Here is a 13,278-nt window from a genome sequence, read left to right on the forward strand (position 1 = left end):
TTACTGAGGACTGGTGAAACCAGATGGCTACACCAGGCTCCAATCTGATTTGGCAGTGTTTCTACAGCTGGATGCCCTTCCTAAAGCCAACCACTCAGAGAGTGTAGTGGGTGCTTTTACGTGTCACCCGCACGAAGGCCAGTCAGGCGGTACTGGCAAAGGCCACGCTCATCTCGCTCGAGAAACCTCATGTGTCACCCGCACAAGAGCCAGCCCAGGGGCACCAGCAACGATCCCGCTCGAAAAATCCCAGAACCCCACACAAGAGCCAGTTCAGGGGCACCGGCAACGATCTCGCTCGAAGAAATTTCATGTGTCACCAGCACGAGCCAGTCCAGGGGCACTGGCAACGATCTCGCTCGAAAAACCTCATTTGGAAACACATAAATGATGAACCACATATAAATGCAACATCTAATCAAAAGAAATAAAAGAAACCAATATTTTCGTAAGAATAAATATTTTATTCATTTATAAAACACTTTGGATATCATCGAATCATTTTCCGTTTATAGACAGATTAGCACCCACTTAGATATTAAATCTTACCTGTATTGCAACACACTCCCACAAAAATCATATAAATCAGACCGGGACTTTGTTTATTAATCATTTCCAAAAATATATGAAATATCTCTTATTTTTTTTTTTTCATTTTTTTTTTAATATCAGTATTAGCGTTAAAATTTAGTGAAAACCATATGAAAATAAAACAATCCCCCCAAACCATAAGATATATGTTTTCCAGAGCCTCAAAACTTGATGGAGTAGAGGACCACCACCCCAAACATCAAAGTCTTGTGTGTTATCATTAGTGTTGAACTGAAACAACGGTCAAAGTGAAATTTAAATTGATAAAAATTTCGTTGGCATCCAGGGCCTGTGTGGTGCATTTTTTCTCAAGAGGGTTATTGAGTTTGGGTCAGAAATCTACCTTTATAAAATACACAAGGACAACAAGCCAGTGAGGGAGTATTTAGATCATTGGTTTGCTACCATTTTTTACTAATGGACCCAGGTGATCCTATTTTCCTCAGGTGGATCCTCATAGCCATACAATGTTTAAAAATCTTGCTATATTTTTATAATTAAATATTATTAGGAAATGTATAAAAAAAAGATTGTTAAAGCATTTTGTGTATTGTAAAAAAGTATGACCAATTTATTGCACATGCAAAAAAAATCTTATATCGATCCCAAAGGTCATATGTACGGACCCTAGTTGAGAACCACTGGTTTAGATGGTTGCTAGATCTGCAAGAAATAGCAGCCAAACCTCTCTCAATTCACACTTTAGTTAAGCACACTTTAGTTAAGCACACTTTAGAAAAATGTCTAAGACATAAAAAAGGGATAACACAGAAAATAGCACTGTTTGGCACTGCACACATATTACAGAGTAGTTTCAATTCAATAAAAGAAAAATTGCAAAACAAATCACTTGTCTATACCCAAGGCACACGGTGCTGCACATGGTAGTACATTGAAAGACACCTAATTAATTACAGAAAGACAACTAATTAATAATGATAATAATAACCCTTTCTGCTATAGGCATATGGCCTGGAGTTTTGGGAGAAGAGGTAAGTTGATTACATCAACCCCAGTGTTCAGCAGGTACTTATTTTAATCAACCCTGAAAGAATGAAAAGCAAAATCGTCCTTAATGGAATTTGAACTCAGAATGCAAAGAGACAGAAGAAATGCTGCTAAGAATTTTGTTCGATGTACTAACAGTTCTGTCAGCTCACTGCCATAATAGTAATAATAATAATAATAATAATAATAATAATCCTTTTGACTAAAGGCACAAGGCCTGAAATTTGGGGAGAGGGGACTAGTCGATTACATTGACTCCAGTGTTTCACTGGTAATTAAATTATTGACCCCGAAAGGATGAAAGGCAAAGTTGATATTGGCAGAATTTGAACTCAGAACGTAGCAACAGGTGAAATGCTGCTAAGCTTTTCGTCCAGCGGACTTACCATTCTGCCAGCTCACTGCCTTAACGATAATGATAATAATAATAATAATAATAATAATAAGAAGAAGAATGGCTTTAAATTTTGGCACAAGGCCAACAATTTCGAGGGGAGGAGGTAAGTCAATTTCATTGACCCCCAGTAGTCAACTGGTACTTATTTTATCGATCTCGAAAGGATGAAAGGTAAGGTCAACCTTGGCGGAATTTGAACTCCAACAATAATATAATAATGATATTATATCTACTACTACTACTACTACTACTACTACTACTACTACTACTACTACTACTAATAATAATAATAATAACAATAATAATTTTCAAATTTTAGCACAAGGCCAGCAATTTTTAAGGATGGGGTTTTTTCCTCAATTCAGTCAAGCCCAGTATTTGGGTGGTATTTTATTTTATTGATCCTGAAAGAATGAGAGGCAAAGCTGATCTCGTCAGGATTTGAATTCAAAATTTAAAGATCTGTGACAAAATACTACTATATATTTTGTCTGATGCTCTAACGGTTCTCCTAGATGATGATAATGATGGTAATGATGCTGATGATGATAATGATGGCAGTTATATGTGAAATGAAGGAGAACATAATTTCAGGGCCATTTTTTAAAAAAAGCAGCACATTCTTCAATACTGGGTCGCATTTTAGGGTCTGCGTTCCAGCATTTCTGCACCAAAGTTTTGTAATCGTCTGGAGGTTTTTCGGCCAATTGGAAAGATGGTCGAAGTCCACTCTTTACAGATTCTTCGATTCCTTTCTGGATAAGTGGCTTTATATATGTAACCACATCCATTCCGTACCACATTTCCCATAGTATAATAGACAAACTATAGATGTCGGCTTTTTTACCATAGATGAATTTCCTTTCAAAGATTTCTGGGGCCATAAAACAAGGACTTCCTGCAATTGATCCAGCAATATCACGTTCGAGTTTAGAAAGACCAACATCAATAAGCTTTATGATGTTTTCTTCTGTTACCTAAAAATTGTGAGAAAGAACATATGTATATATATGTAGTAAAGACAAAAAAAAGGTAAGATTCCTTTACAGCAATAATATTATGCTGATACATGTTTCAAACAGTCCAGTAAATTATATCCATTGCACATTCAAGTTTGCATGCTTAATTGATCCATCTGTTGATCAATTAATTAACCAAATATACAGAGCTCTTTACTCTTTACTCTTTTACTTGTTTCAGTCATTTGACTGTGGCCATGCTGGAGCACCGCCTTTAGTCGAGCAAATCGACCCCAGGACTTATTCTTTGTAAGCATAGTACTTATTCTATCGATCTCTTTTGCCGAACCGATAAGTTACGGGGATGTAAACACACCAGCATCGGTTGTCAAGCGATGTTGGGGGGACAAACACAGACACACAAACACACACACACACACACACACATATATATATATATATACATATACATATATACGACGGTCTTCTTTCAGTTTCCGTCTACCAAATCCACTCACAAGGCTTTGGTTGGCCTGAGGCTATAGTAGAAGACACTTGCCCAAAGTGCCATGCAGTGGGATTGAACCTGGAACCATGTGGTTGGTAAGCAAGCTACTTACCACACAGCCACTCCTGCGCCTAATAGCTACTCTGTTTATTGAACATCCTCTTTTTGTGCGATATCCTAAAAACAGATTTTACTCTGAAACCCTAGCTTCTAGAAATGATCCTTAAAAAAGAATATAAATATATTAAAATAAAAGAGAACTTACTAAAATGTTTTCCATTTTCAGATCACGATGGACCAAGTTTTTGTGGTGTAAGTATGCAATTGCTTCACACAGTTGTTGAACGTAATGGCAAAGATGTTTCATCACTTTTTTCTGCTTCTCTGGAATTGAATATTTCCCTGGATTCACTTGGTATTTATCATCGTCTCTTACGAAGATACTTTTTAGAGTTGTATGACAATATTCTAAAATCATCAACCACTGCAACGAACCATCTTGAAGTTTGCGATAGTTAGAACCATAATAATGAATAATATTTTTGTGTTTGATTTCTCTGCAAAAAGATTTGAGATATATTTAGAAACATTGGAACCATAAATATATTCTTATATTCCAAATAAACTTCATTTATTGAAAATGTAGGGTACTACTTAAATACAGGCGTTACATACAAAACACTTTAAATGTACACTGTGACTGTGTAATGACACCCTAACCGTAACTGTGACCCTAAAAACTAACCTTCCCCTTTATATCATTACGTAGATGAACCGAGACCACTGTATTTAAGCAGGACCTTTGTATTTAAGTAGTGCCAAATGTAGCCTGCAAAATGAAGCAGTAGTGTCACTTAGACAATACACTAGAGTCACAATCTTATTTTATACCCTCTTTCTGAGGGAAGGAAAATGTAGGATATGAAAACGCTTGGGCTTCTTTTGTAAAGGGAAAAGAATACGTGCGGGAATAAAATCCAGAGGATGGTGTGTATTATGCAGGTCTCACTTATAATATAACTAATAGTATGGATTTACTGATGACTAGTCAATGTGAGAAGATGCTTGAGCCTATACTGTACACTGCTAAAAATACAGAGGTGGGTTGAGTAAGCAATTATTATTTTTAGCTACTAATTAGAGTTCAAATTCTGTCGCAATTGACCTTGTCATGTATCATTGCATTCCTCCACCTCCTCCTTGTCGTTATTATCATCACTGTTGCCATCATCATCATCATCATCATCATCCTCATCATCATTCTTTAAAGTCTACTTTTTAAATATGTAACTCATCTGAAGTTACATAAAAAATTGCATTGCTAGGTTGTAACAATCTCAAAAATATGCGATTGGAACAATCACAACTTCTTAAAAAAAAAAATTTTTTAAATTGAAGTTTTTGTATAGCTTATCTCTGTCTCTTGGAATATGAACAGCTTCAAACTCATTCGTCTCAGAGGGCCTGCAATGCTCATCAGCTATACTTTTTTTCACAAGACTCAACAGGTAACCCCCAACCCCACCAACCTGCTACACAAATGAAATGCATATGAATGCTTTGATAAAACAGCAGATTTTCTGGGCGTACCTGAGGATACTGTCTTCTAGAAGCGTATCAGATACATTAGCAGTACTCAGCCTCTCAGACCATGCTTTCACTGCAGCTTTTTTGGCAGTATTATTTATTCTTAGCTGACAGAAATACACAGTTGCAAAACTTCCCGTTCCAAGTGGTGGTTCACCAGGCATCATTTCAATTTGCTTTAGGTCAATATCAGGAACAAATAATTCTTTCACGTAGAACATGTCGAGGCTTCCTAAATAAAACAATAAATAAAAAGGGATGTATTTAAAAATATTTGTTGGGAGTAGTGTCGAATTTTCACCTAGTTGAAGGGAGAAATTGAGAAAACCTGTGAAACCCCCACCCCCTGAAAATACATCTTCATTTATTACGAGGAGTAAATAAAATCATAACATAAACAATTAAATATAAGGAATAATAATTTCTTAAAGTATGCGTTAATCCCCATGTGGGTACATGGAGTAAATGAAATCATAACATAAACAATTAAATATAAGAAATAATAATTTCTTAAAGTATGTGTTAATCCCCATGTGGGTACATGGAGTAAATAAAATCATAACATAAACAATTAAATATAAGAAATGATAATTTCTTAAAGTATGTGTTAATCCCCATGTACCCAGAGTTTGTGGACACCCTGTATATGGGGGCACTAAAATCTTTTAAGGGCTTAGGGCCCCTATGGGTCTTAATCTGGCCCTGCACACACACACACACACACACACACACACACACACTCTTTACATACTAACCTTGGAGTCTGTTACATTCTGTGATGAAGTCTGGCAACCGTTCTGAAAAGTTCTGTTCATTCTTCATAAATTCTCGTTCTATATTATCCAATAAAGCCTGATCAGCTTTGAGGAATTCAGGGAGTCTGGAACCAAGCATGTCAATATCTCTAAAGACTTTGTTGAAAAACTTGGCCAGTGTATTTTGTAGCTTCTCATGTTCCACAATACTAATGACATAATATTTAGAAACGTCTTGTAATAGTTCTTTGGTTTTAGGTTTTGATGAACCTAATATTGACTTTAATTTTTTTTTTATATCTTTTTTCTCAAGAGACACATGCCCTAAGGAACTGATATTAAATCCAATAATGGCAGTGTAAGCTTGAGAGTTGTGCTCACCCCCTCTTTTGTAAGAAAAAAAAGAAAGAGAAAATAGAAAATAGGTGAAAAATTCATAGAAGACATAAGAAACAGTAAATAAATTATACTGTTAAGCACAGTCATATTTAACATGTTCGTGTACATCTGGACATTGAAAGACAATGCACTGCGCAAGTTGTCCTCATAGACAACACTTCTTGACCATCAATGATATCACTGGACCATAGAAAACATGTATTTCTGTATTATTATGTTTCATCAGTTATGTATACTGAGCCATCTCTCTTGGCCACTAACAATTGGTTGCTCTTATATTAGAATAGCAAAAGGCACAATGGCTGGTGTGTGAAGAGTTACATCAAACTTAAATTAAATTAATTAGCAGTGTACTATAAGTATTTTTAAGTGAAATATATCTGATGAATATTAAATACTTTTCAAGCAAACTCAAAAACCTCTATTTTAGAGGATTGGAGAAATAAGAATTTTGTGATGTTTAAGACGTTTATGACGTTATGAATGTTGCAACTTTTACTCCCAAGCCCAGAAAGATGTATTTTTCTTTGTAACTATTTAAAATGAACCATTATTATAAAACAGTGACAGGCACCATAGAGCAAAAGGTAAGTTCTTGGCTAAGCAATTCTATAACCTGATTTTCACATCTGATTGTAACGATTTTTTCTTTTGCTGACATCACTAAAATGCAAACATGGCTATACATAGATGCAAGCATGGATTTATGGTTAAGAAGCTCGCTTAGCAACCAAGTGGTTTTGGACTCTTACTCACTTCGTGGCACCTATTATAGCTTCTAGCCAACCAATACCTTGTGAGTGGTTTCTCTAGAAACTGTGTGGAAGCCTGTCGTATATATGTGTGTCTTTGTGTTTGTGCTTGTCCCCACTATCATTTGACACACGGTGTTGGTTTGTTTAAGTCTTCATAACTCAGCAGATCAGCAAAGTAGACTGATATAATAAGTACCAGACTTAAGGATAAATACTGGGGAAATAAAAATAAAAACCATTGCACCAGGATTTCTTTCCTCCTATGTAAGCATGTAGAATTTATATCTCTCTTTCCTTAGACAATCCATGTCAACGTATAAGTCTGTGGGATTCTATACTAATGGTTGATGTTCAATTTAGCATTTTGCGCCATTGACAATATTGTTTACATCATAGAATCATACTATGGTCCAGTTACACGTACAAAACGGTATGGGTACTGTGTTTTATCCCTAGGTACTGTGCAAGAGGGGGGGGGGGAAGAATGCAAATCACTGGCTTCTCGTGAATTGCATTTCTGACATCAAATTGTAACATGTATAAGGGTTTGATGAAAAAATCATAGGCTGACTATGAAGGAGTGATGCTAGAACTGTGAAATCCTGCATGCATTAGATTCAGTTCTTCTTATTAATAACTGCATTCTTTCTTTGCAGGTAAACTGATATTTGACCATTCAAAGAAGACTTGTAACTGAAAATCTACAAAATTTGGTATTGTGGTGTTAACAAGTTCCTGCAGAAAAAGGGTTTAACTCCCAAATACATTTATGCTGATATGCTTGCTGCATTGGGCAATGACGATCCAGTTTTATAAACAGTGCAAAAGCGGGCAGCTGAATTTGGGCGGAGAAGAGAGTCTTGAAGATGACCCGAGATCTCGATGCCCTGAAACTGTCACCACCGAGGAAGACATTGATTGTGTTCACGACATGTCGTCGTTGGTCTCAATGGATGCTGTGTGTGACTGTAGCTTTGAACTGTTTGATCACCCTCCTTATTCTCCTGATTTGCCCCCCCCCCCACCATTTGATATCAGCTGTTCTCCAGCATGGAAAAAAATACTTGGCTGGGGACCATTAGCCCAGTGATAATCTGACGACCCGCCTAAGAAGTCAAGGCACACCACTGATACACATGTCGTATATATATGCCAAATCCCTCACAAGGCTTTGGTCAAGCTGGTGCAATAATAGAAGATATTTATCCAAGGTGCCCCACTTATACAAATACACTCCCAGTTATTTTTTTAGCAATGAATGTCATTTACCTTTGAAATATATTAGTGATTCCTTTTGGCTTGAAAGGTTTCTTCAAAGACTGCTGCAACTTCCTCGCCTCTTTGTCTCCAGCTAATGTACCTGTGGGGAAAAAAATGAAGCTTGGTATTGATATCTTCCCTCTGAGTGTCCTATAATCATTCAGAAGTCACTTATTAAACAACAAAAATAAAGATAAAGACGTCGAATAAATTAGGATCTCACAAGATCTACAGAGTTAGGAGGAACTTCTCAAGAAGCAAATACCCATCCCTACAAATTATTACTGTGTGCTAATATTCCACATGGCTTTTGAACTATTGTAGAATACATTGCATGCCAAACTCCAGTTTCTGGCCTACATACTCACTGTATTTTCTGTTTTTCCTCATTCAGAAGCTAGTTGGCTTTGTGTTGCAGGCACCCCCAATTCACTCATTTCTGTTCCTCACTAAACTCATATTGCATCCACTGCACAATATGTCCAGTCCTCCCTTCACCGGAACAGTTCCTCCACCTCTGGAATTACCTCCACCTCTGGAATTACCTCCATGTCTATGTCTTTTTCTTACCATCAACTTGCGTTTATTCAAGAGGAACATTGTGTTGATTTCACTTGTCCCTGATAGACTGGGATGGCTATGGGCCCAGCTTCTTTCTTCAGACCAAACAAATAAAATTGCATACCAACAGACATGTTTACATTGATATGTAACTCAGAAAATGATATTAGCATCGATTGGGAATGTAGCTCTACTTGGTCTTGAGATTATTATATCTTATTTTCAAGAATATGCTATCAGAATATTCTTTTCTACTCTAGGCACAAGGCCCCAAATTTTTTAAGGAGGGGCCTAGTCGATTAGATCAACCTCAATATGCCTGCTCGTGAAATTAGCATGCAAGTGACTGAGCAATTCACAGACACGTGTACCCCCAACGTATTTCTCAGGGAGACTCAGTGTGACACAGAGTATGACAAGGCTGGCCCTTTGAAATACAGGTACTACTCATTTTTGCCATCTGAGTAGACTGGAGCAACATGAAATAAAGTATCTTGCTCAAGGGCACAACGCGCCGCCGGGAATCAAACTCACGATCGTGAGCCGAATGCCCTAACCACTAAGCCACACGCCCTCACACGAATGTTTACAATACATACATAAGGTATATGAGTAAATAATCCCAAATAGAATTTTAGACAATTAAGCCAGTGCTGCTGTGAATAATTTAGTTTGCATATCTGTGTTTTTGATGGTTTTTCATTAAGTAAACAGGTCAATGTTTACATCTTTCATTCACAACATATTGTGAATAAGAAATTCTGTAACAAAAACTTATATATTACTAAGCCTTAGAAAAAGTTCTTATACAGTTATTTATCACAACTAAATTTCGGAGTGTAAGGGTAAATATCCAATCTCTTTCTCTGCTATTCTTAGTTTTATTGCACCCAAATTTACTGTAAGGTACCAACTACATTTGACACTTTCAAAGTTTGTTTATAAGATGTTGTCACATTCGAAAAGCTATAATTTAGCATTAAAATTAAGAGCATTTTTTTTTATGTCAGGGGCCATTTAGCATAATGGTAGAACACTCAGCTGGTATCTAAGGGGTACAGGTTCAATTCCCATAGCCACCACCTGGCTACTTTTTTTCCCATTAGGTAAATACCTAATTTTCTCTGTTGTTCTTTACTGCATTCGAAATTTACTTTCTTGTGTGTGTGTGTGTGTGTGTGTGTTGAGAGAGATAGAGGGAAAGAAAAAGGTAGAGAGATAGAGGGAATAATAAAATTTTGAAAGCCTTACTTTCAACATTATATATCTGCATTTCCAAATCGTCAAAACGATCCTTGAATTTTTCCACCATACGAGTGTTTAAGCTGTTTACAATGTTTTGTTCGATTTCCCAGTCATTGATCAAACTCATGATTTTAGCACCAACCAAATCAATAGTTTGCTGACCAAGTTCCCGCCAATGGCTTGCAGTAGAAGATAAAGTAGTAGATGAACTCCATTTAGTAAGTTCTGTTTTTACCTGGACACAGAAGGATGAATTTTATGTTAGCTAAAATATATTTGGAAAATTATAAAGTTTTAAAGAGTTACAAAAAAAAAAAAGGACTTGTTCCGAGGTTAAAAAAGCAATTCATTTTATTGAGTGTATTTGTGCAAATTATATTGAGTGGAAGAATTTTCTACTAAATAGCATATTCAAAATCACAACAAAGTTTTTGAGGAATGCAAATCTTGGAAATACAATTCTAACAACTCAGCATTCTTATAATGCTCTTGATATTCATAATCAAGTATTTCTGATGAGAATATTTTCCAGATTTAAACTTTGTCTTCAGATTGATGTATAATTTATTAGTCAATGACAAACAAGGACGAAACAATATGTTGGTGTTTATACTTGTGTGGCAAGTAACTTGATCTGAAACTATGTGTTGGCTTGATCTGACATCAGCGTCAGTGAACAGGTTGCAGTGGGTCGACAAATATTTTTGTGCCTTTTGAAGTATATTAAAAGTGATTGTAACAACTTTTGTGTGAAGTAAGATGGCTAATGCAGCTCTTCCACCATGTAGCAATTAAGCAGTTCATTGATTTAATATTGTATTACCAACTGTGTTTGTGGAATCAACTGGCAAAGAAAGGATTAGTTTTAAACTTTGAAAAAACTGGTTTAGATACAATATTAGTAAGCAAGCTTTTTTGTCATGTGAATGGATTAACAATATATGTAACAGAGAGCTGTGTATTTATCACTATCAGAAATTATATATCTAGGATCAAGCCATGTAATAAAACTAAAAAAAAGATTTGGTCTCTTATCACTACGAGATAATAGATTGTTTATTCAGTTGGGATTCTGTTCAACTCATAGATCTTATCCCGAGTTGATTGAAATGTATCATTGAAACTGAACTGTACTCTATTTGTGTCACTTTATACAATGATGGGTGAGTCTGTGAGTTGAATGATAATACCAGGTAGTATCATTACTAGCTTATACTGGTTTCAATTAATTCCAAGATCGACTTATCTGCTTTCTGTTGTCTATGGATATTAGAATCATTGCACCAGTAGCTTTTGTAAACCATAACACTTTATTGTGGTTGAAATCTACCTAGAGCAGTAGTTCCCAAACTTTTTCATGCTCCTGCCCCCTTGGCACCCAGGACACATTCCTAGCACCCCCTCACCCTCCTTACCACATATATAGACCATTTTTGCAGCAAATTCAAAACAACTGGAGTTCACAAATAAAACTTAAACCTAATTTACCTACTGATATATTTTCTAACATCTATCACCCCATTTTGGCCACCCCACTTTTATCATACCACTTTTCTTCAATGCCGCCTAGATCTTTCCACTGCTTCCAAGTGGGCAGTACTACCCACTTTGGGAACCACTGATCTAGAGTTGTGTGATAATTGTCTGTTTTTTTTTTTTTTTTTTTTTTTTTTTTTTTGTTTAATTCCATATTTTCCCACGAAATTAGTAGAAATAGACCTGACCTGAATGTTTGCAACAGAGTGAACTCTTTGAAGGGACACATGGGCCAGCTGGTGATGTTAAATGAAACAACTCCCTTATAAACCTAGGCCCACATTTAAGCATAAAGAATATGAAAGTGCTATGTGCTAGCAAGTAGTTTCAAATGTTGCCTCATGGTTTTAAACCAATCAAAATCAACTTGCTTAAATTTTGAGAATACTGATTTCAAATTTTGGCACAAGGCCAGCAAATTTGGGGGTGGGGTCTAGTTGATTACATCGATTCCAAATTTCAGCTGTTACTTACTTTATTGACCCCGAGGGGATGAATGGCAAAGTCAACCTCGGTGGAATTTGAACTCAGAACATGAAGACAGACGAAATACCTCTAAGCATTTTGCCCGGTGTGCTAACTATTCTGCTTGCTTGCTGCCTTGCATTTTTGAGAATATTAGTACTAGTTTCTTCATATCAAAAGAAACAAGAGCACCCAGAGAGTGCAAACCTCCACCAAGGCAACACCAACGTCCTCTCAACGATTAGCTAGAAACGATTTTTAAAATGAGAATATCTGAAATAAACTCGACTGCTCTCACAAACGAGAATACTAAAAATGAACCCGACTGCTCTCAAAAGTTAAGTAAAAGAACAGGAAAAATAACCCAGAATCCTTGTCCGGTACTGGATTAATCCCAAAATCTAATCAGTTTGCGCTAGTCATGAGGCCAAACATCCCTGAAAGCTCCATCTGAATCCATCCAGTAGTTCCTGAGATATCTTGTCCATTGACAAACAAACATGACTGAAAGCAACACCTCCACCTTCGTTAAGGCAGAGGTAATAATGTAGGAAGTTTTATTGTTGTTGATTCTAATGAGAAACCTGAAAATACATGCTTTTATACATAGACTTAGTACTTTAATCAGAAATTAGAAAAGAAGTCTTGTTACCGCTTCACTTTTCAGATACGAAATAAATTCAGATTTGATTATGGCCAGCTCCTGTTGTATTTGACTTCGCATCTCATTAATAAAAGCGATAGATTTTTTTTCTAATGTTGAAATCTGTCTTCGCAATGTAGAATATAGTTCAGATTTGTTGACTAAATTACGATTTCCAGCATGAGTTTTAACTTTTAATGAATATACTGATCTCTTCAAAAGACTGCTCAGCCATCTAAAGCAAACAGTAACAATAATAGTCATTACAACAATGATCATTGTGCCACATTAAATATAATTATTGCAACAACAATAAAAAAAAAAAAAACTATGTTAACGACTGCAAATATCTGTAAATTCTTTTATTCTTTTACTGCCTTCAGACATTGGAGTGCGATTGTCTAGGGGCATCATATTTCAAAGATTTTTAGTTCAATATGTCGCCTCCAGTTTGACTAAGTTTATATTTTAGGTCAATAAGGGTTGCATGACAATCTACGATTTACAATAGTACTGGGATCGATTTGTTTAACTAAAGCCTTTTAAGGCATTGCCCCATCATTGCTCCTGTCCAATAACTCAAACCAGTAAAAGTAGAAATTAATATAT

General features: G+C 36.1%; 1 protein-coding gene across 1 annotated transcript in view; it reads right to left on the bottom strand.

The window, feature by feature from the left end:
* Positions 1 to 443: 443 nt before the first annotated feature.
* Positions 444 to 13,278, bottom strand: part of LOC106883634 (uncharacterized) — a 38,750-nt gene continuing 25,915 nt past the window's right edge. Inside the window, exons 7-13 of the mRNA XM_014934729.2 lie at positions 12,679 to 12,904; positions 10,032 to 10,260; positions 8,229 to 8,319; positions 5,806 to 6,191; positions 5,054 to 5,282; positions 3,729 to 4,020; positions 444 to 2,973 (exon numbers count right to left, since the gene is read on the bottom strand). Coding sequence (XP_014790215.1) covers positions 2,587 to 2,973; positions 3,729 to 4,020; positions 5,054 to 5,282; positions 5,806 to 6,191; positions 8,229 to 8,319; positions 10,032 to 10,260; positions 12,679 to 12,904 — 1,840 coding nt within the window. The 3' untranslated portion in view covers positions 444 to 2,586. The remainder of the gene's footprint in view (positions 2,974 to 3,728; positions 4,021 to 5,053; positions 5,283 to 5,805; positions 6,192 to 8,228; positions 8,320 to 10,031; positions 10,261 to 12,678; positions 12,905 to 13,278) is intronic.

This window comes from Octopus bimaculoides, chromosome 9 (genome assembly GCF_001194135.2).
Source record: "Octopus bimaculoides isolate UCB-OBI-ISO-001 chromosome 9, ASM119413v2, whole genome shotgun sequence".
Taxonomy (NCBI): Eukaryota; Metazoa; Mollusca; class Cephalopoda; order Octopoda; family Octopodidae; genus Octopus; species Octopus bimaculoides.